At 36.9% G+C, this 27,670-nt stretch overlaps 1 protein-coding gene across 1 annotated transcript; it reads left to right on the top strand.

Annotated features, from left to right (window-relative positions):
- Window positions 1-1,064: 1,064 nt before the first annotated feature.
- On the top strand, window positions 1,065-21,447 carry QSOX2 (quiescin Q6 sulfhydryl oxidase 2). The gene is made up of 12 exons (XM_009585683.1): window positions 1,065-1,143; window positions 1,208-1,308; window positions 2,568-2,616; window positions 3,767-3,872; window positions 4,069-4,159; window positions 6,583-6,728; window positions 7,729-7,872; window positions 10,062-10,191; window positions 12,493-12,615; window positions 13,813-13,963; window positions 18,116-18,304; window positions 20,897-21,447. The coding sequence occupies exons 1-12, from the start codon at window positions 1,065-1,067 to the stop codon at window positions 21,445-21,447; spliced, it is 1,860 nt and encodes a 619-aa protein (XP_009583978.1).
- Window positions 21,448-27,670: the final 6,223 nt, after the last annotated feature.

Below are 27,670 nucleotides of genomic sequence, written 5' to 3'. Positions count from 1 at the left end.
TACATGCCCATCTGCTCTAGCATGCTTGTAGTTACTCCTGGTGCCTGTTCAGCTGTTGGCATGTTCAGCACAACGGAAATTCTCCATCAGCTGCCCCATCCTCCTCCAAAGACAAATAAAGGTCAAGCTAAACTTCAAAAGCAGCTAGGCATACAGCTGTCAATCAGATCTTGAACTTGATGAAGCTTTCATGCTCTTTGCTATAAAAGCAAGTTTAATTTTAAATTTTATTGATACTTGGGAATTGTGGTGTACCTTCAAATTCTGCCCACAGCTGTTTTCATTTAGCTTAGCTTTTAAAAGTAACTGTCTAAGAAGTCTCTTGGAGCAGTTCTTCCTTGAAGTGATTGCTGCAGTGAGCATGGCTCAAAAAGATAAGTTCCTAGCAAAATGAGAAGGAAAAAGCTATAAATGAGTTGAAAGCTTTTATTGAAGTTATATAAACATATTTATAGAAATACTCGAACTCTTGTGGTTATTGCTATGAAACATTTATAAAGGAAACTTACAGTGACGTTCAAACTCAACTATTTAGCACTCTGGTTAAAACTCACATATTTTTTGAGGGATATCTAATGTATTCCTGAACAGTACTAAAAGATAAAAACAGCTTTCAGTAGACAGTATGTGAGCCTTGGGTTGTGTGCAATTCTGGAGGCCTCTGAGAAAATTGTAAGTTCAGTAAATAGTGAGTCCTTGTTAAAACAGCTATAATACAAGATGCATCAAATTTATGGTTTTGTAATTGACAGCCATGTGGATGAGTAACTGTTGGATTAATTTTATTCAGTTATATATATTATGCATGCTTTATTTTATGAGCTTAGCTAATGGGAAAAACGAGGGAATACAATCTGGTATCTTGCAAGTGTTGGGTTGGCCGCGATTTCATTTTCCTGGATTCAATAAAATGTCTTCAGCCCTGGAACTGCTACTTTGTGTGCTGGGATTCTTTTTATTTAGGTGTATTGAAAATACTGATGCAGCTAAGAAAAACAGGGAGGCTTTAGTTATTTTAAAAATCAGAAGATTGTATTACACTTGACAATAGAAATGAATAGCAAATGAGAATCGACCGAGGGCTTGATTTTTATGCTGTTGGAATCTATCGGAGTTCTGTTGTTGATTTCGATGGGAAGCAGGGTAATCCATCAGCTGGGATCTGTGATCACTTCTGCTGAACATTGAAAGATATCTTTGTTTTCAGACTGGGAATCTGCAATTAGAGTGGGTGTGCTGGATTGTGGGGAAGAAGAGAACTATGAGACGTGCAAAGAATATGGTATTCATTATTACCCAACTTTTAGGGTAAGTGGCATAATATATTGCCTTAGGTAAATGATGCATGCTTTATAGTAACTAAAACCGTAACAAACATGCTTGTGCAGTGTGTTACATGTAACTAGTTGTTCTTTAGCTGCACTTTGACTTTATTTTTGCTGAGAAAACTGCAGAGTTGATAAAAGATTAATTTGAGTTCTTCTTGCTGAATGCAATAGCTGATGCAGTTATTTATAGCAGTAATTCAGTCCCCAGTTCTGAATCTGAAAAATTGTTATTGAAAGAAGATACATTCTAGAAAGTACTATATTGTTACATTTATATAACACCTAGTTTTAATATATTCCTTAGATATTAACAATTTGTATAAATATTTTTCAAATTCAAATATTCTTGATTATTATGTGAAAGTAAAGGTAATATATTGAAATTGCGTCATGAAATCAGCTGATTCCACGACCAATTAAAAATTTACCCTTGATTGATCCTTCGGTATTTTTCTAATTAATTTCATAATTTGCTTAAACTGGCTTTTAAAAGGGATCTTATGTTTGCCAAAAGTATCTACCATTGTTCATTTCCAGGTTTAAGTGCAATTTCTAACTTGTCTGTCTTTGTCAATCTGTATAATCACATTATTAACCGTAAGTATGAGCAGAATGTGATGGATGGAGAGGATTGAATAATCTGTGTTTGTTATGACAGGAGAGGGGACAGGAGACGTTTCACTGTAGAATTTGTGATGTTCTACCCTGATAGAAAGAACAATTTTTTCTTTTTAATCTTTAAAGTTTTGGGTGTAAATTGGAATGCACTCTTTATTAGACAGTGAAATCTTTTATTTTTTATAGCAGAAGGCAGTCAAGCACCATTATATATTCTGTTTAACCACTGGAGGGAAATGTGAAGAGTGTTCTAAGTATATACACAGTTGGTAATACTGATTTGGTGATCAGTTAATTTGTGTTTGGGTTAATGTTTGCAGTAATGGATCGATATACAGTATTGAATTATGCATTATGTTATTTTTCCTCTAAAAGTTGGCTTCATTGTATATCAGTTTCAACTGGTATATATGAGCTACCCTCATATAGTTGAGAAGCAGGTCTTTGGAACTCATAGGCTAAGAGGGAAAACCGTCTTCTGAACAGATAGATAAAAATGTTTTGTAATTAGAGCTGTAAAAAGTAAAAACTCTTGAAAGCCATTTTTGTTTCTAAACTGAGCTTTCATCTGATACAGTGAGTTATTTTCAAAGCAATAATACTTTTTTCCCTCTTGCATAGTACTTCAAAGCATTTACAAAGCAGTTTACTACCGGAGAAAATTACAAAGGTAAGAATATCCTACTGTAAGAAATCCCCAAAGCAGTTATCCTATCAGCCAGCAATGTGTCACGCAATAAGCAAAATCCCTTTGCCTGTCAGTTAGGTTAGACAGCTAGAGATGGGATGGACACTAAATAGCTCTTTAAGGTATGATATTACAAGTACTGTATGAAAATGGAACGTCAGGCAGAATTTTAGACAGGCAAAACATTTGTTCAAGAACTTAGGGCTCACATTCCTCATTTTGTTTGAAATGTAGTTCTTAAAAAAATTATCTAGCCATTTGTGAAAGTTAAAATTCTTTCTTTCCACCACATGCCTCATCAGCATGAGATCCAGTTTGCTCAATCCTGACTCTCCTGCTTTTTGATCTGTCAGCCACTTTCCCGGCATCCTGAATCTCACTGGGAGAACCCCTATTCAGATGTTGACTAACTGAAAACAGGCTTATCCTGTGTGTCTGACAGGATCACAGCTTGAGGTGGTTTGTCTGGGGACAAAAGTAATGTTGTCTTTTTCAATAGATTAACATTAAAAGGCCAGAGGTCAGAAGAGAAGCCACCTGCACCATTAACCCTTCATGTAGAACTAGGCCGTAGTTGTACCTGTTACTTTTTGGCATTTGTGAGAGTTTCTGCTTTTCAATTTGTTTCTTTTAAAGTGAATAAAGTATTCTCACACTTCAATTATTTCCTCATATTGTTACATGGCTTTGTAACTTCACCTGGCCCATTTGGTAAGAATGGTACACCTTTGCAGTTTTTAATGCATGGTGTATATCCTTATTGCAAAAAAGCTACTAAAGTTGCCCACACCAACTATTGTGAAAATGAGCGCAGTTTTAGAATGAAGCATTGTTTGAAGAGAAAATCAGCAAGGCAGGCAGATGGTTAGATTTGGAAAGGTCTTGAGGTTTTATTAATTTTGGGGTGGGATGACAGCTTTTAAATATGGTCTCATCTCAACATCAAAATGAAATCCTACAACTAAATCCTTAGTCCCTGTTCTTCAGCCAAATAGTATTCTGGTTTTTAAGTCCAAATTTAAAACAAAAACCTGACACAGAAAAGCATAAGAATGTATGAAAACCTGCATGCGAGTCATTTTTTCCCAGTTTTCTGAAGTGTTGTATTTTTTTTGTAACCTGTACTTAGCAGGAGCAGATCGAGAGCTGCAAACAGTTCGTCAGATGATGATTGACTTCTTACAGAACCATTCCCAAGAGTTGAGACCACCTGCTTGCCCGCCATTGGATCCAGTTTCGTAAGTTCCATGTTTAAAATACAGCTGGTGTACGCTTAATATGTTAATTAAATAAAATGTAGAAGGTCCTATTAAAGATGAAGTAAGCTTTTTTCTTATTATCAGTTCTGCTACAAGACTGTAAAAGGAAATTCCATAAATAACAGTGGGCGTATTGCGTTCTACCTGTGCTAAATAGCTTTTGTTTTCTAAAAAGGTCCAGTGATATTACTTCTCTTCTTGACAAGAACAGCCATCATTATACTGCCATTGTGTTTGAAAGTAACAACTCCTATGTTGGACGAGAGGTAATGTATGACTTAGTGAATCACATAATAAATATGAATTAATGTTATCGTAACACAGCTGAATTTTGTTATTTACCCAAGCAACAAAATTTCTGATTATAGGACTGAATTAAAGGGTCATAAGGGGCAGGTCATGCATATTTGAGATATCACAAAGTCAAGGGATTGTATAGGGCTGTTGTATTTAGTCACACAGAGGAACTTCTTACAAATGAATGTGATGTCATGTTAACTTCTTCCATTCACGTTTTAGTGGAAGATTAATTTATCAATTTCATTGTTAGCACAATTCTTTTTTCTTTCAAGCTTTGGAAGATCACAACAAAAATATTGTCAGATTATGTTATTGTTTTGTTACTGCTAGAGAACTGTCCATAATATTCGTTCTTCTGGGCAGCTTTTGTAATTTCAGCTGTTCATAATAATGTGAATTCTCTGATTCTCATTCTTCATGTATAGGTTTTAGGAAATTACATTCTAAATTAAGACGATAGCATAAAATTATTTTCACAGCTCTGAGGCACTGAGGAAGTGGAAGTCTTTGGTTTTTTGCTTCCCCCACCCTCCCAATAAAATATTTGATTTGGCACCATTTTACCACCTAATGAGCCTGCTGTTAGCTTAGACAACTGTTACTTTTCTGTTCCTGCCAAGATCTAGGATAAGTAAAGAAAATAAATTGCATAATTATCTAGGCATAATCTGTGTAGAAACATCCAATGTCTGTGAAATGTTTCTAATTAGATTTGATGCTGAGATGGCCCAGTTGCATAAGTGGAGGAGAGTGTGCTGCCAAAAGCGAGAATCACTTTGAGAAGCAGGCTGCTTCCAGACATTTGTTTTCTGGAAGCTACTGTGTTGATACAAGTGGGCATTACTGAAGAGAAGAAATGTGATGATTATAAAGTTCTTCAGCTTTTTATCACACTCACTTTAGTTTTATTACCTGCTGTTATAGAGAAAGACTGAGTGTCATCTGATTAACAGAAAGTGGAGTCTGCTTTCAGAAGAAAAAATATTTGCTAATGTTATGTAGTATTTTAGCTTTATAGAATAGTTTAGTGAAATAGAAAATAACATTGTTTTCAAATTTACAGTATAAGACAATATGGACAAACCTAATAGAAGTCACAACAGCTGAAGAAAGGAAAGCCATGCGTTTATCACTGATGGAAGGAAGGAAGGGTCTCTTAAATTACAAGTTTGAAAGTGAGAGAAAATGTAGCAAAGACAATATTCACCTGAAATGGAAAAGTATAGTGGAAACTGTGAAAATAACAACAGGAAAAAGATACAGAAGAGGCAGAGAGGGGTACAAGTAAAAGAATGACAGGTAGAAGTGTAAGAAGAGTCGGAAACATGGAAGGTTTTGTAGATAAGAATGGAACATTTGAAATGGTAGTATAAGAGCATAGGCTGATGGAAGGATGTGAGGAGTGTGGTCATTAGAATGGCAAAAGAGGATGCCTTTAGTAGTGGGATCTTGAAGGATTTAAGAAGGGAAGAAATGAGTGTTTAAGCTTTTCTTTTAAAGGGCAAATTTTCATTACTTATAACCGAGTCATCATATTTGTAGGTGCAGCTTTGGCTGTAGTTGGCAAAGAATTTTGATAGTTGAGTCCTGGCAAATCTTTCAGGCATCCTGATGTTACCACCCTCTTCTGCCTCCTCCACCCTTTGCTGAATTTTACACCTTGCAAAGAAATTTGTGCCCACTCCCAGCTGCTCTAGTGCAAAAGCCCAGCATCAGGTTTAAACAGCTGATGAAGATTGGTTTGAGCTAAGATGCTGGACTTTGAACTGGAACTTTTGAGGTACAGGCACATATTCCTGTAACTCTGCTGTGGGGTTAGTAAATAAAAAGCTGAACAGACAGCTGGGTGCTGTGACACCACAGACTATGCAGCTTGCTTTGGCAGGGCTTGCCAGGCAAAGCCTTAACTCCTGTGGAGCCCTTAATAGTTTTCGAAGTCATGGACTTTGACATCGGAATGCCCTAAAATGGTGGGACCAAATAAGTGTTTCTTCACTACATGAAAATTTGCCTTTAGACTCTTACATATATAACATGAAACATAAACCTGTTGGTGCCTGTGGAATATCCTCTGGGCTATTTGAGGTTTATGAGGACATTTTATCATTCATTCTCATGTTTTCTTCAGATGTTAGACTTCAGAGGGAAAAGATCAGGATAGACCAAGAAAAAAACATGGAAGATAGGAATAAATAATTTCCAGAGAAGAGTAAATCTTCTTTAACTGAAATTGTTAGTGTCCACAGAATGCTTGTAGATATACTTCCTTGGTGAACAGCTTAATGATACCCTTAAAGGATGATGCGCTTTACCTATTTATATGTCTCGTCCTACAAGATTAGATGTTCCTTGAATAATGTATAATTCATGTCATCTTTTCATTATCCAGGTTATCTTAGACTTGATCCAGTATGAAAACATCGTTGTAAAGAGGGCGTTGAATTTTGATAAGCCTTTTCTTGAGAAACTTGGTATTACCTCAGTCCCTTCATGTTATCTGATGCATCCAAATGGGTCCCATGGATTAATTAACATGTAAGTAGTTACCTGTCTGAGGAATATGGGGAGGTTCACTTAAGCTATAAAAACAGTTTCCATAGCTTCCTTTCATACAAAGTAAGTTATTCTATAACCTCCTTTTGCATGTATATAATGACATTGTGTCCTGGCGTGTAACCAGTACGTTGTACTGACTGAAGTTGTGTGTTCAATTTCTTTGTGTTTGAAAATTGTCTGTATTGAGCTCTCTCTAGCAATTATTAAATCGTCTAGTGGTCTTGTTTACTCTTTGTGAGTGTTTGTAATAAACAGACATGGGTTATGCCAGTGGAACTCAGATTTCATCATATAGTAGGGAACATCAGCCAAAATGGTGTGGTGGCTAATTATAGCCCTTGTGGTGTTTGACTACAATAACAAGTTTATACTGCTTGTTAAGTTAGTAGATTGTTAAGTAGATGATTTGAAGTAGTGTTTCTAACTGGAAATAAAAGCTCTAAGCCAGTGTTTGTTATACCAAGTTTGATATGCTGAGAGCAATGAGCTGGTTGTTCTTAATGAACCATTTAATATTGTTACCTCTATTTTTTTAATGAGAGACCTAATATTACTTTTGCTTACCACTTGCCTATTTATAGCTTTAACCTATTACTGTGATACTTCTGAAGGGAAAACACTTTGAAATAAAAGTGGAAAAAAATCAATGATGCACCACAGTTCTTAAAAAAACTTGCTTCTAAGTCAAAATACTTGTTCCATGTGAACGTTGCGTGTGTAAGGTGGACGGACATTTTGATGAACATGATGTATTCTTATTTTGAATGGAATTTCAAACCACTGATCCAAATGATTGTTATTACTATTCCTAAATTGAACGTTATTTCATTTCACTTTGTATCAAAATGTAACATGTTGCACTAGGACTGTAAATGATAAAACAAAATGAGCATCTTATTTTATAAATATGCTAATTTGCTTTGGATATTCACTTAGCCTGAGATTAAAAGTAATCTTTACTTTGTCCATTTATATGCAGTTTGAAGCCTCTACGGTCTTTTTTTTCTTCATATTTAAAGTCACTGCCAGGTGTAAGAAAAAAACTTCTTTTGCCACTTCAGCTACCTGTTCAAGAAAACAAAGAGGAGAGTACAGAAATTAAGGTGTGGAAAGAGTTTGATAAGTAAGTGATACCTTCGATTTTCAGATCAATACTTGGTTATGAAAATTTGCTTGCAGTTTTTTCTTGCCATGTGGGAAGCTGTGCTGTAATTTATTCTAAAATCCTAGTGCAGTTCAAAATTTTACTTCATTCCACCCCAGGTGATGCACCTTGAGTTGAATAGGTTGGTTGCTACTGAATGATCTGCATTCTTCTGCCGAGTAAAATTAAAGGCGTTCGTGCCTTTAACACTGGAGAAATTATGGCATCGAAGCTGAAAGCAATGCTTTCAGCTGTTGCTTCAACTTCATCCATTTCTCAGTATATTCAGGTAACACTTGTGAATTAGTTCAATTCCAGCATCAAGGTTACAACTTCTTTACGATTGTGAGCAGGGTTTCAAACAGTTCAGAGGTGAAATTATTGAGGGCTTGCCAGTATTTGGTTTTTAGCAGCAAGCATCTGCACTGCTATGGAGGGAATGTTCTTCTCCAGAAGTATTGCTAAATACTTAATTGACTTAAAAATACCAAGGGACTCATCACCCATTACCTGAAGTATATAGATCACTGATTTGAATTGTTGGAAAACTTCAGCAAGTAATTGGTGTCCCTGACAAAATAAATAGTAAAATAACAAGCTATAACATTTCTGTAGGAAATGAGAATTCTCTGTGTGTATAATAGCAAAGCGGTGCCCACTAAAAAGTGCTTGTCAAATGCAAGTATAATAGAAAATACTAAAGTCGCTGTAAAAGATGTTTATCATACAAAATCCGGTAAGGTTTATCTTCACCCTCTTTGTCTGTTTAAGAGAAGGATGCAAAGGCTTTGCAGAGAGATAATCCCTCAGCATCTTTAGATGGAAAAGATGTAGGACTGAGTGCTTTCATTTTGTACTTATTTTCCTTTCATGGACACTATTAGTGTCATCTTCTTTCAATGACTATTATAAAATATTTTATATGAAACATTCTGTTATCAAAACAACTTAGTTAAATTGAGCTGCTTTCCAGCAAGACAAAATCTTGTTGATGTGAGTCTCATGTCCAGATATCTTCTAAGTAGGATTCTTTGGGGGAGCCTCATGCATTCACATGGATGTCTCTTTATTTAAGAAACTTGAAGCAGAATTTTGCTGTTCTTTTAAATTTAAGTGAGTACGTTATTATTAAGAAGATAAATTCAGACTAAGTCTGTAGTTTGAGTTAAGAATATAGATTATAGTATTTTAATATGTTATTTCCTGCATGTTATTTAAGAGGTGGGGCTAGCCAGTTTCTTGAGTGATTGTTCTTTTAATTCTGTTTGGTTTTAGAAATAATAGTGCTGCTGAACTCTTAACAAGAAGTGTTTAACTCTATTAACTATGTGAACTTCTGTTTCGTTACCTTGCTCTGTATTATACTGTTTAGAGTTTGTACTCTGAAAGCATTGAAAGATAGGGTGGTTTACTTGATATATTTGTACTTTGTAAAGTGTTTTGGTTGTTATGAAGATATTTCGTTGTGAGAAGGAACTCTTAAAATCTTTGATTTGCTTTACATGTTTTACTTGTACCTGTCATAAGGTACCTAATTCTGTCTTAAGAGCTGGTGTGATTAAAATTGACTGTTAAACTTCTATGCAGAGAACCTACAGTAAAACTACTGCATTTGGGAGAGGATTTCTAGATTCAGTCCTTTCCAGCATTGACCTTTTTCAGTCTTGTTTGCACTCCTGCTCTGTGTATAATCTACTTTTGTTCAACAAAAGTCTCCCTTTTTTCATAGCATGTAATTTTTCTATTTGTGGTCAATCCTGAAGAGAAGCTATAATTTCTTTACACTAGCTATTTCCTTGCTGACAATGTCAGGGTTATAATTTCATTACAAGGTACAGCTGGCTGGGAGGCAAAGAGTTTAGTCAAATATAAAAGAAATTATTGTGTGGGGTTATGCTTCATTTGTCTAAACTCTGAACAAAGTTACATAAAATTACTCTTTTAAGAGAGTACAGTGAAACTCATTGAACTTGACATTCACCATACCGAGCACCTGAAGTAACTGCTGTGTCTTCCCATACTGGTGTAGGATATACTGCAATCACTGTGGAGTGGCAAATGTTGAGGTTTTAATGACACCTACTATATATCAATTTTACCTTCATGACTGGTGAGAAAATGAGCGAAAGAAACCTGCCACTTTATAACATTATATATGTGTGTTTCAGGTCTAAGCTGTACATGGCTGACCTTGAATCGGGATTGCATTACCTGCTCAGGGTAGAGCTTGCTACGCACAAGACACTTGAGGGAGCTGAGCTAAAGACCTTCAAGGATTTTGTTACCATCTCTGCCAAGGTATACACTTCTCGTCTTTGATTATTTGTAAGAATAAAGTGACTCTAACATAAAATTTATTATGTGACATAAGTCTCTCAAAATGTCTTTCAGAATGTTTAAATATACGCTTCCTCACTAGCTTAAAAAATAGTTTTGTGGGTTTCTTTAAATGTTATTTTTGAGTTATTGTGTGCCACTCTGACATACTTATAGAGTTGAAATGCATTTTAATTTAATCTTAGGGCGCTTGAAATTAAATAAAACTTAAGTAGTCTGCAGCATATTGAACAAACATTGTAAATATAGTCCATTTATCAGATTTTCAGGATGAGTAGCTATTGTAACTGAGCGGGATTAAAAAAACCTTTGTTTTTCATTCTTGACTTTTGGATTTTGTTAGTGCATACTTGACAAATGGTGTTCTATTTGGAGATATTAGTAACTTCTGTCTAAATTTTTAATTGAGGTATTGAATTTAATTAATTGAGTATTTCAAAATAATTGAGGTATTTCAAAAATAAAGATGCTTGCATATAACATTTGAATGAAAGGACAATATATGTAATATAATGTGATATGACTTGAAAAAAAATTGAAATAATTTAACTTTATAATGTCAGCCTTTTATATTTACTTACTGAGCAGCTAACACTTTGTTTTATTTTAAAGAAAGTTAATCAGTATCTGTTTAAGGGAATAATAAGGCTTATATGAACTATTTCCAAATATCTGGATTTATCTGAAAATCAGACAGTTTCTTGGCCCCCCACGGCCATCAGAGGTCAGAAATCTCTAGCTGGCCTCATTTCTTTAAGAAAGTGTAGTGGTAATCTTTCCATCGTATTATCCCTAAAACATCCTCTGTTCTTCCTGATGGCTCCGAGCCAGCTGATGTAATTTGCTTCCCTGGCTATTAGTGCGTAAACGGGGAATGCTCTCTTTTAGTTGCATACTCATCTGCCGTTGCACAAATGGGGACTGCTGTCCTTTATTTGCCTTCTCTTGTCATGTAACACTTTCCTCATAGTTCTCATTCATGGTTCTCAGGTGTTTCTGTTAGGAAACTTTTTATGCTATCCTCCTGTGTAACAGCGTTTATAGTGATGATAAATCCTAAGTCACCGAGGTCTCTGGTTCCCTACTTGGGGAATTTTCATGTTGTAGAATTAGGTTTTTTGGCAATCAGTGCAGAAGTCCATTGTTTTTTGAGTCCTCGATGAGACTGATACCTACCTGAGATACTATGCAACTATTGTCTTTTAGATAGTAATGCATGATATTCTGTGACTCCTACAGGAGTAAATGTAATTGTAGTGTGCCGTCAGTAGTTCAGAGGTGTGCTGGTTTTTTGCAGACTATTTAAGAGTTGTCTTTGAACCCAAACAATGCACAGGGTCCCATGTGTTAGATATAGTACAGACAATTAGCAAAAGGGAATTCCTGCCCGTTAGATTTGCTTGGTATCAAGTAAGCGGTCTGTGAATTAGAGATATTATTGATAGTTGGACAATGGCTGCAGAATATACTAGCGAATGTATAGCATGTTCTGTCATAAATTGCTTTATGTATTTAATGTAACAGATACAAGGACTTTATTTCCCCATCTGTTGAAATACTGCTCCCTCCGGAAGGGTACTTAGAGGATGGTATGCCTACTCTAATTAATTCTATAGTAATTACAACTATTGCTGAAGCAACATACCATTTCTAGTGTAAAATAATGGTATTGCCTCTGATTTGCAGTTCCTCACACTCATCTGCCAGACTCTGACTTCTTTAAGTTGCAAGTTAAGGAAGTCACCATTTCCAAATCACTTTGGAAATCACGATTACACATATGAAAAGGAAAATGCTCTTCTAGATAACCAACACCATCTACATTTACAGAAATCTGAACAAATATTTTATAAGAACTAATTTTTGTGATTAATCTTCTGAGAGTAAGAAGGGATTTCAGCCTCTCTGATTCACTTAGGTCTTATGCTCCTTTTTGAGCTATACACTGAGCTGAATTACCTTAATGCGAAATTCTACATAATCTGTCAAAAGTTGTTCTCTACCATTTCTGCCTGCTGTTGAGTAGCTTCATTTTTCTGGTTAACATTTTGTGCATGCAACTTGTTAAATTTTGTAAGCAAAAGTTAGTGTGAGATGGCTTTTTATTGGAAGCAGAACAAGTAATTAATTTGCTCATAACAAAAGAAAATATGAAGCATTTTAAAGACAGGAACAACGCATTTAGGTAACGATAAAAGTGTCTTGCTGCTAAGATTTGTGCTTGTGTGGGTATGTTCTTCTTTTTTTTTTTTTTTTCCTCAGCTTTTTCCTGGCCATCAGCCTGTGGTAAAGTTGTTAGAGACCTTGCAAGAGTGGCTAGTGAGCCTTCCATTAGACAAAATCCCTTATGATGCTATCCTAGATCTCGTCAACAACAAAATGCGGGTAAGCTGTTACTAGTTCCCAGCATAAAATACAGCATTAGTAAAGGATAAGATTCTATATAAATCTAAGACATCACTTACTGATGTTCCCTCAGTCATAATGGAGTTATAAGAAGGTTAAAATGAAAATAAAGTTAAATCATTACCAGAAGAAAAATCCACATTAAGAAATTGAAATGAGAGAATTGAAATACACAATCCTGTCTCAGTTTTATAATGAGCAAGCAATCGCTAACATATACATGTTCCCTAACGTCAACTTTAAATGATGCAAGATTCCCAGTGGATATTTTTGAGTTGCCTTTGCTTGCTATGCCTGCTATCAGCAGGATTCTCTTAAAGGTCAGAGTTTAAGTGATGGGAAATTTATCCACTGAAATGGGCATTATTCCTGAAGAGTTTGCACAAATATTCTTTTATTTCCTGGCACAGTAAAGGCCTTGCTAGGAATCCCACCTCACTTTGGTAATGCAAAGCCCTGTGATAGGGCCATCTTTGTACAGGAGTTAATATGAGTCTGTCTTCCCGTGAAATGGGATTGCTATCTGAAGTTTGGGAATCTCCTGTGTGTTTTAGGAAGCAGAGAGATAAATCTCAGAAACTAAAATCTTGCACTGGATTTTAGGTATAATGAATAAGTAGTGTTCTTGTTTTGAGAAGAAATAATAATTAGTCCTACGTCTTAGCCTGTTAAGATTTTACCACTGTAAGTCATGTAGATCTTGCTGAGTGATATGGAATTTTTAATGTGCCCAGGGAAACTGTAGCTCTCAGAATTTACAATGGTATTTGTGTGTGTGTGTTGTGTTCATATTGTGCTTAAAAAAAACTTCACAGGTTAAGCTGCTTAATCTATTCTGTCAGACTAATTAGACATTTGTGATGTGCATTTTAGTAGATTTGACATCAGTGACTGTACGTTGTGGATCATGTAATATGTTTGCAAGAGGGATGAGTTTTATAACGGTGCATTAGAGTATCTCAGACTTAAGGATTGTTATAAGTTTAAAATTTGTTTGCTTTAAGCATGAATTCATTAGCAACAAGTGCAGAGAGTGTCATTTACTATTCTTTATCCATGGATCACCTCAATTTCAAGGTAGGATCAGCTGTGACTGCTGTTATGTTCAGTAGTGAATTTAGGTCCCAGAGCTGCATATATCTTAAATACTTTTTTTTTTTTCTTTTTTCTTTCCAGATTTCTGGGATATTTCTCACTAAGAAAATTCAGTGGGTCGGATGTCAGGGCAGCAGACCAGAGCTGAGAGGTTATACCTGTTCCCTTTGGAAACTGTTTCATACCCTAACTGTTCAAGCTGCGCTGCGACCAAAAGCTTTAATAAATACAGGTAAGCAGCGGTTATGTGAGACACTTGAAGGACGAGACAAATGTGTGCAGCAGTTCTGCTGTGCAATAGAAAAAGTAACGGATTAGGGCAAATTTTGTGTGTAAATACTCAACTAATACATTGGTGGAGGACAGTGGCTTTCGAGGCTTAGCTTTCAGGTTTGTACCAGCAGGGGTCAGAGCATAGCTGTACTGCAGCAGGAAGGCTTTGAAAGAAAGCGTGCCAATTTGTTCTTGCTTAGAAATGTGGTAAATAAAGTATGCGGCCCTAAAGACGTGAACGATAAAGCAGAAAAAGGAGAGAATTTCAAACTAAGAAATTTTGAACTATGTTAAAAAGGATGAAGATTGTTCAGGTTACCTGAGGTTGCACTGTTAATTTAATTTGAGAAGAATGAGATTTAACTGTACAGTTTAGTAGCAATAAAAGCTGTATAACCATTAGCCAATCCTGTAATTTTATTTCTTAAATACCGAATGTTATGAATGGGTTTTTTTTAGCTGAATGTACCTAGTGTCCATTAATCTGTGCGGTGATATACTACTTTGCAAGCACTCTGTAAAATTGCTTATTTTTAGATTTGCAGCATCTTGTGAAGCAGAGTGTTAATATTCTGGTGATGATTCCTATTTAAGAAACGTGCTGGATATATAATCTATTTTCCTTGCACAATGGAAATAGAATTACTAACGCTAAAGTATTGGCCTTCATATATTTTTATTCTTGCCAGGACAATGCTTTGGTTATATAGCTCTATTTAGTTTTCATTTAAACCTTTTTAATGTCTTTTCCAAGGAATATAAGAATGCTAGATGGAATGTTACTAGATCATAAAACTCAGAAATTTGCAATTTGTCAGTTGCTGATTGTATGTTAAAAAAAAAAAAAACCTTGATTATTTCAAATTATGGATACATACATTTGTCCAGCATTTCTTGCAATCACAGTGAAAATCTCTCAATTCTTAATATTGAATCTCCTGCAGAATAGGGATTTTTTTGGATAGCTAATCATCCTGTTGTTGATTTCTGTTTCTCTCTTTGTTTTGTTTTGTTTATTATTCACGGGACAGTAGGTTGGCTCCCTTTAATTTAGTACTGTGTTCTGCCTGGTGAGTTTGGGTTTTTTTGTACTGGATGGTATGTTAGCTGTTCAACAGGATCATGCATAAGTTAAATTTCCCCTTTTGTCCCAGTTGCCAAAAGTGTTCTAATTAAAAGTAAAAATGTTTTTAATATTTAACTATACAAAATTACATCTTAAATTGCTCCTATGTTTTAAGTGTGAGCTCTAGTCAGTCTGAAGTTAAAAATACATTGTAGAACCTGAAAACTCTTTGGCACACTTAACCATTGATTTAAATCGGGACAGATATGTGATGATCACTTCTTATGGTGAAAGAATTGGGTCAGTCTGAGACTGTCGGATTATGTCTTGGGAGGTTTTCCTCTCCTTATTGCTTGTTTAAATCCCATCTACTAAAAAGCATGATGTACTCCCTAATCCTTCCCACCACAGGTAGGGTTTTATGGTTCTTGTCCACTTTAAAGATTAGGGTTACCCTGAATTGCAGTAGTTTGGGAGGAAAGAGAAAAGGAGGATTACACGATGATACATGGCAGATGTTAATAGAAGATTCATCTCTGGGCTGATAAAAGAAAAACAAACAAAATGAGCCATTTTGCAATTGTTTTCTTTTTAAAGCAGCTGTATTTTTCTTGATAGTTTCCTCTACTTGCAGAGTCTGGCAGTCAGTGTGAACTTGCTATGGCTTTCTTGATATAATGTTTTTATTGGTTTATATTTGACACGTTTTAATGTTGAACAGTGTGATTTGAACCTGCAGTGGGATCAGCATAAGGGAATCCAAAGGAACTCTGAACAGAATTGCTCACATCCGAGGATGTATAAAATCATTGTAGAAATCTAGTCCTAGGCATGCTTAATTACATGAAATGTGTTTTTAGGTAATAGGATCTATTGGCGTGAATAAGACAGGCTTGTGGATTTTATAAAAAAAATATCTGGATTCTTCTTATCTGTTGCTGAATTTGAAAGACCTCCCCACAAAATGAATTTTCAAGAGCGTAACATTACACAGGAGAACAGATATAATTAAATTTGTGTATGAATCTCTGTTCCTCTATAAAGAGGTTATTTGCTAGTAGTTACTTTTGTTGCGTTTGTTGTTGTTTTTTCCTAAATACATATTTTATTATACATGGTAAAACTGTTTTGCCTGAAATTTGTTTCAACTTTCCAAAATTATTTTTCAGCCTTTCCTTTAATACTGTAATTTAATCTGCTTTAATCTCATAGCTTTTATTTATATGTGCCTATTCAATCTACAGATATTGAATGTCTGAGTAGAGATTGTTTGCTTTTTATGATTTCTTTTTGGCTTTAAAGACTTTTTTTTGCTGCCATGTTTAAGAATATAATGTTCTAAATAAGGGTGTTTATGACAGTCTTCATGCATTTCTTATATACATAACAGGTAAGTACTCTGATAGTTTTGAATAGGTTTTGTTGAGGATTTTTTTTTTCCAAAAAACAATGCATGTACAGAGGGCATGTGTGCTACCAAACTGTTTGTTATTCTCTACCAGAATAGGACAGCGAGCAAAGCACCGTAACCCTTTACTACAGAACCTACAAAACCTGCATTGTAAATTACTCGTGGTAGAGGTGTTCAACTGCAGGAGTCGGTAATTTGATCAATCTGCATCGTAAAATGCGTTTCGTTTGACAAGTGTGTGTTCGTGGTAACATATAGTATATTTGTAAATACATTTTGGCATAATTTACGAGGTCAATTAAGCATGAATTGGAAAATCTGTGAGACGGAGATGAAACCATTAGAATTTCAACAAATTATATCAGGTTTTCAAGCCACTTCCAGATCTACCTGCTGTCACAGTAAAGGCCCACAACAAAGATCTCAATCTGTAAAGACCTTAGCTTACTTCTGAATAAAATAATGATTCTTTTGCATTATCTTTAGTGTAAAAGTGTGAATGTTATAGAAAGAATAATGTGTTTGTATTTATTTTACAAGGAATTCCTGAGTTGGTCTTGAAAGTTCAAGTGCTGCTAAGTAGCTATTATGTGTATGCATTCAGTGCCTGCCAAAAAAGCTGTGGAATTAATAACTGTAATGAGATTCTGATATTCTGTAATACCTCAGAGTTATGGAGTAACAAACAGATATCACAGGCACCTGTGAAATACTTATCAGAGGGGTTTTGACTCTTGGTTTTTCAATAGCAAGGTCACCATAACTTTAGTGCCTGAGCATAAATGTAATGGTGAATGCATAACATAAATATTCATTTAGTTATTAAAGTCTCTACTTCCAGAAGAATTGTATGAAGTATAGACAGCGTGGACTTTGCGTGTTTTAACAATTTCAAAATATACTGTGATAATGGGCTTCTGGAAAAAAAAAAATTAATGTCTGATTTTCATTTAGTTAAGTTTGTTTCCCCCCTCAAATTGTAAGATGTTCTTTGAAAGGAGAAATTTCACTGTAGAGAGCACTTGACCTTTAACTCTTATTTTAATGTGTTGTTCAGGGTAACTTTGAACACAGTTGTATAGACTAAATGTGTTAGTGTGTATTGGTGTGAGTAGCTACTTTGCATTTTTAATAACACTATCACTTACCTAGCATTTTTTGAACCTTAGTGTGTTTGAAATAATTCCCTTGTAGTTGTGTCTGATATCGCAGACAACCTTTCAAAACAGTATGTTTTGAAATGTACTGTTTGAGATCACTTTAAACTCTACTTTATTTATTGCCAAATAATTTGGTTTCTAAATGTCTCACCTCAACTGCTTAGTGACAATATTATATATGTATTTTCTTGGGGAGGAGTATTTCTTCTAAGAACTGTGTGAAGCTTTTAATCCCTCTAATATCTTTGTGACTTACTGAAGTATAGGTTCTATATGATGGCACATGTGTTACGGATATCTTTAAATTACAAAAGTGGCTAGTTTCTTATCTATAAAGTGGAGGTGTAAATTTGGAAGAAGGTGGCAACACTTCCTTTTCTTTTCCCACAGTTCACTTTTATGTACGTTAAAGTGCTATGTTGAAGCTGTATTTGTCCAGATGGTGCTAAATGCATCTATCATCTGTCTTCCTAGGTCTTGAAGACAATCCCCAAATAGTACTTCAGATCATGCGGAGATACATTCACCACTTTTTTGGATGCAAGGCTTGTGCTCAGCATTTTGAAGAAATGGCTGAAGAGTCCATGGATTCCGTTAAAACCTTAGACAAGGCTGTTCTCTGGCTCTGGGAAAAACACAACATAGTGAATAACAGGCTCGCAGGTACGGGAGACCTTGCTTAGGAAAACCCACCAACGGTAGCTGTGTCTGAAAGGCAAGGCTATGGCATGTTATACAAGGCGGTTTGTATTTGAACAGAGATACGCAAAATAGACTCTGTAACATGAGTTTAGAAACAACAGTAACAGTTGCTCCAGCTTGACATTCCTTTAATAAATACTGACTTCAAAAGAATAACTCCGTATTTACATTGGTGTACAAGAAAGGGTACTTGTGTATAGAGCAAAACCTAGAGCATCCCCATCAACTATAACTCTAAAGACCAACACACTAACCTTTGCGTGAGTGAGAAATACACACTTGAGATACACTATCCTCCAGTAGCATAGCTATCTCTTAACAATATATAATGAAAAAACATCTCAAAGATACTGTTTCTTCTGACATTTCACCTGTTGCTTGATGAGAAGATCTTTCTGGAATACAAATCAAAGCCTTTTCAAAAAAGAGCAATACAGTTCAGCTACTTATCAGTGGATAAAAAAATTAAATTTCTTTCTGTAACAGTTTAAATAGATGTTAAAACCTGTCTTCATTTTGTTCTGGAGAAATGCTATGTAGAAAATGATGGTAATTGAACAGGAGACTTCTCAGGATAAAAGAGCCTAAACTATTAGCAGGTGAGCAACTGAATAAAATAAAGTTACTGTATGAAGAAAATCTGTTCCCTGGCTAGATTGCTGTGTTTTCAGTTAGACTAAAAGTACCGTTAAAATACTGGTTGTATTTAATCCGTTCTGTTATAGGGATATCAAGTAACTAAAGCACTAAAGAAAATTGTTTTCTCTTTGCGCTTAATCCATGTCGGCTGTTATGGATCTGTGTAATGTAGCATTAGTTACAATTTAAATATGCTATATTGTGTTTATATTATGGTTACGCTGAATTCCCAAGATTTAGGAAGTATTAAATACTGTTGTGAGCATAAACAGTTTGTCTCCTTTCTCCAAGGAGAAAAAAATAAATTGTGAGGTATTAAATAAAAACATCCCCTAATGTTTGTTACTGTTGCCAGATTGAACACAGGAAAAAAGTCATCTTGTTAACTTGAAGTTGCTAAGTAGTGGAGCAATGTACTTATTGAAAACATTAAGTTATTGGAAAACTCGCATGGATATTGATTTAGATGATGCAACAGCTGGCTAAAATACCCTTTTAGTAAGAAGTATAAACATACTGGAATAAGTAATAATATTAAATTATGCTTTTTAAGTTTACTAAAATTTCTCTTTGAGACAATGACTGACTTAATTCCTAAAAGTTGCATCTGTATTTCTGGTGATATATATAGCTTTCGATGAGAAATAACATTTGACTGGTCAATGAAAACACTTTGGCACAGCCTTCTAGTATGGGTCATGAGATTGTTGTATATGGCTCTGCCCTATTTAATTCTTTCCTGTTGCTTTAGAATGTACAGAATTTATAGCAGTCGTCTTTTTGGCAGGAAAACATGAAGTACAGCAAGTTTTCTGTTTGTAATCTTACCATAAGATGTTTTGTTTCTACTTTCTCTACTGAAACAAATTGATTATTTAGTGATCTTTATTTAAAGATATCTGAAATGCAAACTTGCTCTCTTACTTGTAAATATCAAGGAGGCAAATGTTTTTAAGCATTCTTTGAATCCCTAAACAATATTTTGCTCAAAATCATGGGGAAGTTTCCTGCCTTTAAAAAGGGTAAAAATAATATTAAATAAGAATCTATATTTATTTCTGAAATATTTTAAGCGTTAGTGTTTTAATAACAGTCAGATAAAAAATTAGCTTTTTTACCAGGTAGAGATTTTTGTTCTAAAAATGATCTCCATTCACATTTTAAATTTTTTTTTTTTTTTTTAGAGCAAAATGCAACACTAGCTACAGTGTTCAGGTCTTTCCTATCAAGACAGAAAGGCGGCCAGAGCTATGAGCAACTCAAATGTTAAAACTGGATCTAGTTCAAGACAGCGTTATATGTTTAAATGCTAAAAAGCAAGCTGAAAAATACATCTTAAATATGATAATCGTTTTTAAAGTACTGAAAACAGTTTGCTATAGTAATAATGCAAGCTATGAAAAAGCAAGCTTGGGGTGGAATGGTTCACAATACAGAAACATGAAAATATCTGCAAGTCTTTGGCCTTGAAACTGCTTGCTGCAAACCAGGCTTCAGGATTAAAGAGTATTGAGTGCAAAAGAGCAGTTTGTTTTGAACCATAATTCAAGTTAACCCCTGAAAGGCCCAGATGGTGGTGTTTTTATGCCTTCTAAAAACATAGCATCTTGTTGTATTAGAATTTGAAAGCTACATCTTTTACTGAGAGAAAAGGAAAATAATTAGTGTTTGTATTTTGAAAGCGATACTTTGGAACATAATTGATGCATCCATAAGGAAACCTACGAATTTCCAAATTTGTTCATGATTGTCTTCAGTTTAATACAAACATTATTGTGCTGTGGGCTTTTTTTGCCAACCTCACTATTTATAAGTGGAAAATACTCTCTGTGGTTTCCAGTGAAGTGTCTGATGGTTCAGCTTTCCTAGTTCATTCACTTCTGATATTTTTTTTTTTTTCTTCCTCCCGATTAGGTGATTTGACTGAAGATCCAAAATTTCCCAAAGTTCAGTGGCCAACTCCAGACATTTGTCCTGCATGTCATGAAGAAATTAAAGGATTACACAGCTGGAATGAAGCCCAAGTTCTACAGTTCATGAAGTATCACTACAACAGTGAAAATATTCTATATAAATACACTGAAAGCCAGACTGACTCCAGTGAACCTGAACATGGAGATACAAGGGAGGTAAAAAACAAAAGCCTACTGAAGAAACCAAGTGGAAACAGAGAAAATAAGATCCAGGATAAAGAAAACATAGAAGATTCAGAATCTAAGGTGTTAGATAAGCTAATAGCAAATCATGGACCCATCAAAGATAGCAGTAAAAGCGCGGTTGGATCAGCTAACCTGAAAGAGACGAAGCAGGCCGTGTCTTTCCTAGGGATTGGATTTTCAAACATAGACATGAGTCTGTGTGTCATACTGTATGTAGCATCATCCTTATTTTTAATGATAATGTACTTTTTTTTCCGAATGAGATCTAAACGGTGGAAAGTGAAGTATTATCGTTCATCTGTATAGAAGTTTAAATCGGAAACAAAGTTTTCATTGTATGTGGCTGTTCAGTACCAGATACAGCTTTAATATTTATGATCAGGGATTTTATATACAGTATTCCTTGTTTAAAACCCCTTTCTTCCCAAGTCACTTCACAAGTGTTCTAGCTTAATATATGGAGCTCGCTGTAAGAACCCTAATCTTTAACTGAGGCATGTAGTGCTATCATAAAATGTCACTGAAATAAGCATTGCATTTTTCAGTTAAGATTTTTCCATGACTTACCACCTACATCCTTTACTCATTTTCAGAGTAAACATTACATTATGCAATCAACTGTGCCTGGTTTTAGAAGGAAATTGGATATTGTTTTGTGTACCTCAAGTCAGGTGTTTTTTTAATTTCTCCAGAGCTGATTTTACCTACCAGAGTACTGAACAGTTATGCTGTCGCGTTGGCTGCTTCATTTGGAGAAGCAAGAATTCTGATGTTGTTTGTTTTTTTTTTTTTTCACGAAACAAGAGTTCTATTCTGATTAAATCAATTCTAAACCTATGTGACTTTCTCAAATATTATTTACACTGCATGTTTAAAGTAGAAATCATTACATGTTCAAATAAGTCTTCCATTCTCCCGTGCGTTCCAGCCAAGGATGTGTATGTCTTTGCTAGGATGAGAATTTTGGGACAGTTTGTATCTCAATAAGCAGCCTGATTCTTATTGCTAATGGTGTCATCTATTTTAATGGAGTTTAGATGTAAGCAAGGACAGACTCGGACCCAGTGTTTCACTTGCTCCTCTATTGGATGTGTTGATGGAGCATTAGATAACTTGCCTGACTCATTTATGAACCAGAAAAGTAGCTGAGTAATTATTGTGTTATCCAGATGGAAATCAATTCTGATGAACTCCAGTAAAGGGAAACTGTTTTTAGTGAAGGACAGTGAGATTTGCATCAGCATGCCAGCACAAATTTACATATCTGGAAATACTAAGTTTCTTGTGATGTTGGATAACTTCGTTACAAAATAATAATTTTTCTTCTTGTACGGTGAGGTAAATACTTCACTCTCTGTGAGCTCAGAACTGGAAATACCAAGTATCACCTGCTAGCTGAAAGCTGTCTGTACAGTACTTCGAAGAACAGCCCATTTCTCTTGCCCTTCTGCTGGAGTGCTCCTCTGTTTGGGTCAAGAAGGGTTTAACTAATGGTTAAGTCTGAGAGCTGCTCCGTTCTGGGATGTGGCAGCAACTGGGAATATGGCAGTTGCCTTTGCAGATCTGGCTGGCTGGCTGGGGTCCTGGCTGGCAGCAATTAGAAGAAACCATGAAAACAATTATAAAATTACCATTTGGAATAGGAGTTCCTTTTTCATCCTAGCTGTGGGGGATAATTCACGTCCTGGATAGTGAAGTTTATAATCCTATCCAATGTAATTGAGCATGTTCTAGTTATCCATTACCTAATCTTTAGTTAATCCTAATAGGTTTTGGCCTCAATGTTTTCTTGTGGCAGAGAGTTCTACAGATTAATTATGTTATATAAAAAGGCTTTTCCTTTCAATTCTACATTTGCAACTTTTAATTTAATTGAATGTTCGCTAGCTCTTCTGTTACACGAGAAGGAATAAATAGTCCCTGGCCAATTCATTGTATTTATACTGTTAGTGTGTCCTCCTCTTATTTCCATCATAAGCCCTAGCATAAAAAGTTTAAAGCCTAGCAACAAGAATGGTCTAAAAGCACAAAAACTCAACAGGGATTTTTTTCATCATCAAATCTTGTTTGTTCACAAAACAACATTTCTGACATGAGTTTCTACAGCTTCCAATTGGAATAACAAAATTGAGCTTCAAAGATTTACTGTCCCGTGTTCCTTAAGTTTATCAAAATAACATACACATAAAGTAATAACCTTCTGTGGTTATTGTAAACGTATGTCAGAGGAAAAAATCTCCATTCACATGGCACTGTTAGTCCCATGTGCATAAAGAGGCGCATTATCTGTGGTTTTTTTAAGCCATCTTCACTCTTTATTGTATGCACCTGATGGTGCTCCAATGCGAGAAACTTGACCCCATGCTTTCTCTGTGAAGCTGGAGGCCAGCTCCTGTCTTCTGCCGCATGCTGCCTCCGCGGAGCTGAGAGCTGCTAGGAGCACCTGCGGACAACTGCTTCTGCCTATGGTCCAACGTGAAAACTTCTCTCTTTAATTTTGACATTAAGTCTGTGACATTAAGTTCAGTCTGTGCTTTTTAAGGATTCTCACTGTTCAAGAGTTCTGGCACAGGGAGCCATCATGGGTCTCTCTTTTCTTTAGGAATTTATAAGAGTCTCTATAATTATCTTTATAGCACCTGGGCTTGAATATTAAAACAACTTGTAAGTAACTAGAAAGATAGCGAACTAGCGGTGGAAGGTGGTCCAGGCTCGCTCGTCGGTGCCACTTGCTTTGTGCTGGAATCCAGTGAGAGGTCCCAGGAGGAGGTTAGTTAAGAGGAAAGCCCAGAGTTTCCACATTTAGTTTTGAAAATCAGGCAACTTTTAAGTGACCTAATCTGGGAAGATGTTGATGTCAGCCAAGAAGCAAGGACGTTTAGCTTCTCAAAAAAACCCACCCAAACACCAAAAAACCAAAACCGCAGCATAGCAAGTATTGGATCTGAAAAATTTGTCCAGTTTCTGTGGGACTACTGAATTTCCTGCTGTCAGTATTGTTGCACATTTTGTGGTTGAAAATCAGTCATTACTGCTGTTGTTTAGAACCCTACAAAATATATAGACCTGAGTTTGTTAGCTTTGACTCATTCTGCTTATTTTCATCTGCATATGAAAACAAAAGTCTGTGAAGGTTTGTAGGGATGATTTTGCCATTAAAACATCAGCAAATGTGGTTTTAGAGTAAGGTGGGGTTTTTTTTTGCTACACACGATTAACTTTCATGTTGCTGTGACCCTGCTGGAAACATGACAAAATGAACAGATACTCAAACTTTCAGTGGTTTTTTTTTTTTGTTGTTTGTAAAAGCATAAAATTAGGATGTTGATTATCCATGTTGGTGCTCTAACTCTGTTGCCAGCTAACTGGCTAAGGCTTTCATTTTAATTGCTAGTAGTGACCTCATCTGGAAAAGTTTTCTTGACTCTGAATTCAATGTGTAGATCTTGGTTTACTTGTTTTCCATCTTTATAATGACAAATCATATCCTTTTATGTACTCTGACTGTAAAGATATATTATGTCTGCTGGGGAATGTGTGATGCTGCTTTGCTGTGGTGCGTTATCAGTGGGTGAGTTACAAGAAAGCATTTCCTTTTTAAAAATTGCCTCAAACCACCATCTCCTCAGTCCTGGAGGTTTTATTTGTGTGTTGTGCTGTACCACAGAAGTTTCTGCAACGCCACGTTCATTTGTGGATCGTACCATACAGGTGGCAGTCATTTCAGAAGGATTTCTTGGCCCTTTGTAATTCATGGAGCCTTCTTTGCTCTTCGAATGTTTTTAAAGAGGAAATATTAAACCTGCATAGAAAATAAAAGGAATACCGTGCAACATGCCAGGAGAAAAGCTGCAAGTGCTAAAGAAACCTAATGAAGTTATTCCTGAGAACTCTTAATTTTTAATTTCCAGCAGTGTATCCATCCTGCTACTCCTGCTCAGAACTGAATGGGAACTACCATCTTAACAAAAGGTCCAAGGTGTATTGTCTAGGTCTGTGCATTGCATATGAGGTGTTGAAAATAGTGAATATAACAGTTCAGTAATTTAAATGTTTTATTTATTTTAATTCAATAACTTGACATTTTCGAGTCTATTATGTTTTGTTTGGGTTTTTTTTATTCAGTCTCATACCTCTCTAGGAAGGAAAAGTGACTGTTTTGTACTAAATTGTAAACTAATGTGCTTGTTTAAAATAAATTGCAAACATTTGGGCAAAGTGGTGCCTTTTGGCTTTTCACTTGTATTTTCAAGTTCTTTTTAGCTAAACTGTATTGCAAGGGTAGCTTGTATACACGTCCATTTCAAACCATATTGGTCCTTTTATGTAGGTACTTAATTTTGAAAAGTACCAGGAGGAGGTAAACTTTTACTCCATTTCTTTCGCTGTTAGCCCATAACTTTATAAAATGTCAGTGAATGTTTGCAGGAGTGATGGAAAAATTGTCAGTTTCTGACCAATTATTTGCAAATTATCTCTGAATATACACATACACAAATCTTCCCTTCCCTTCAACCTGAACATTTCTTCTTTGGCCAGGGTGGTGCTAACCTCCACTGGGTGCTTCTGAATTTTTCTGTAGCTTCTGCTGGCATCCGCAGTGCCACTGAGGAGCTGGGATGGGTGAGTTGTTAAAAATACTATCTACCTGCAGAAGTACTCCAAGATATTTTTAGAAATCAGTAAGATTTCTAAACCTGTAGATAAGGTTCTTTGAAGTTTGGCACCGCAACCCACTTCTCCAGGAAAACCTGTGTTTCTTTGCTGGCCTGTGACCTCGCCTGGAAAACAGCGATGTTCCGATGTTCCCCTGGGGAACCTGATGTATGGGTTCATCGCCTAAATGAATGAGGGCAAACGCAGATGTTGTCCCTGCTGGGGCAGGGTTAGGAGTGCCCTGTCCTTACCACCCAAAGTTAATACATCTGCTGCCTCGTTCTAAAGAGGTGCTAAGGGTTGTCCTGGGAACTCGCTGCATGATCTGATGCTGTGTTGTCAACGTGGGGGGGGACAAGGGCTGTCATACACAAACTGGCACAAGTTCCTCGGAAGGAAGGATGGTGCAGCCTTCGGGTCTGTCCACAGAAGGGAATGGGGAGGGGAGTATTTTCAAGCCTGGACTTCTCAGGGGCTGCTAAGTGGTCTTCTGAACCCAGGGAAGAGAGAGAGAAAAAAATATATATGTTTGGGTTTGTTTTTTTAATGGTGGCAGAACCACACAATGAGGAAGACTATGGGCAGGGTCTGATGCCTGCTACAACCTGAGCAGGAGGGCACAAGAGCGTGCGTAGTGCGGCGATCATCCAAAGGGGCTTTTGTGGAAACCTGCCGAGATGGTGCCACGTGTGTGACTCGTGGGGCTGAAAACATGAGGCTGCGCAGGGCTGGTGCATGCCATTGACAGTCCTGAGCAGGACATCGGCCACTGCCCTCCATCCTGCACAGCCACAACTGCCATGACCCTGCCCCGTGCCATGTGCGCTGGGGAACAGCCACCACCACCCACAAACACACATGCACTTTCTTTAACTGCTTCCTTAAAGGATCGGACTAAAAATCCACTTACTAAACTGAGCTTAAAAGAGTCCGCGTGGGTCATCACCTGCCCCCCAGAAGCTGCTCATGGCCCTGGGGAGGGTTGAGGTGCCCCAGTGCCGGCAGTACCCAGCAGGACTCGCCGCGGTACCTGGGATTACTCCATCACCGTACTGGTGATGCTCCACCAGTGTTCTACCCATACCCCAGCTGTACACCAGCCTGGCATTTCTAGGTACTTTAGTTGAGATCCTAGTCCCCAAAATGTCTCCCTGCCTTATTTTCCACCCCCACGCATCTGAGCTGTCCCGCAGGCTGGGACCTGTCTCCCGCCAGATGAACCATCTGAGGGAACAGTCCTGACCCAACCATCGGCCCCCCCAGCCCTGCACCGTGCGGGACCCAGAGCAGGCAGGAAGGCAGAGGCACCCAGAGGTGCTCAGTCACGGTGCAGGGCCAGCACGGGTGCTGCAAGGCTGGGGCCCACGGGGGCTCGGCGCTGTGCCCGCTCTCCGGCTGCCCCCACAGGCGGGCGAAAGTCCCCGTGCTGCTGTCCCGCAGGAACATATGTGTGTTTGGAGGCTCCCGCCCCTAAGCTGCTTTTATTAATTTGTAATCCCCTGCGAGCAGGAGGTAAAGGGATTCAGGGGATTAATGGGCTCACAGTAACAACCACAATTATCAGCTCCGGCTGCCTGGGGCAAGCGGTGCACACACGCACAGGGCTGTCCACCTCGGCACGGACACACACAAGCACACAGACACGTGCCAGCACCCCCTGCACACACACCAACACCTCTGCACACGCAGACACACAAGCACCCACGGAACAGAGCACAAGCACACAGGTACAGACGCAGGCTCACACACCTGCGTGCACACACGGAAGCCTGCACACCCCTACATGCACACCCGCACGGATCCCAGGCTGGCACACACACCCCTCGCACGCCCAATTGCACACACACAAACTGCATACAAACAAGCGCGCACC

This window comes from Fulmarus glacialis, unplaced genomic scaffold (assembly GCF_000690835.1).
Source record: "Fulmarus glacialis isolate BGI_N327 unplaced genomic scaffold, ASM69083v1 scaffold38189, whole genome shotgun sequence".
Lineage (NCBI taxonomy): Eukaryota > Metazoa > Chordata > Aves > Procellariiformes > Procellariidae > Fulmarus > Fulmarus glacialis.
The sequence above is the reverse complement of the archived record's forward strand: the minus strand, read 5'-3'. Positions and strand labels throughout refer to the sequence as shown.

Excerpts from the sequence above, each read along its gene's own strand:
- QSOX2 (XM_009585683.1), top strand. The coding sequence starts at position 1,065 with ATGAGAATCGACCGAGGGCTTGATTTTTATGCTGTTGGAATCTATCGG. Across the intron at positions 10,192-12,492 it reads TTGTTACCATCTCTGCCAAG|CTTTTTCCTGGCCATCAGCC; the intron begins GTATACACTTCT and ends TTTTTTCCTCAG. Across the intron at positions 13,964-18,115 it reads AAAAGCTTTAATAAATACAG|GTCTTGAAGACAATCCCCAA; the intron begins GTAAGCAGCGGT and ends CTGTCTTCCTAG.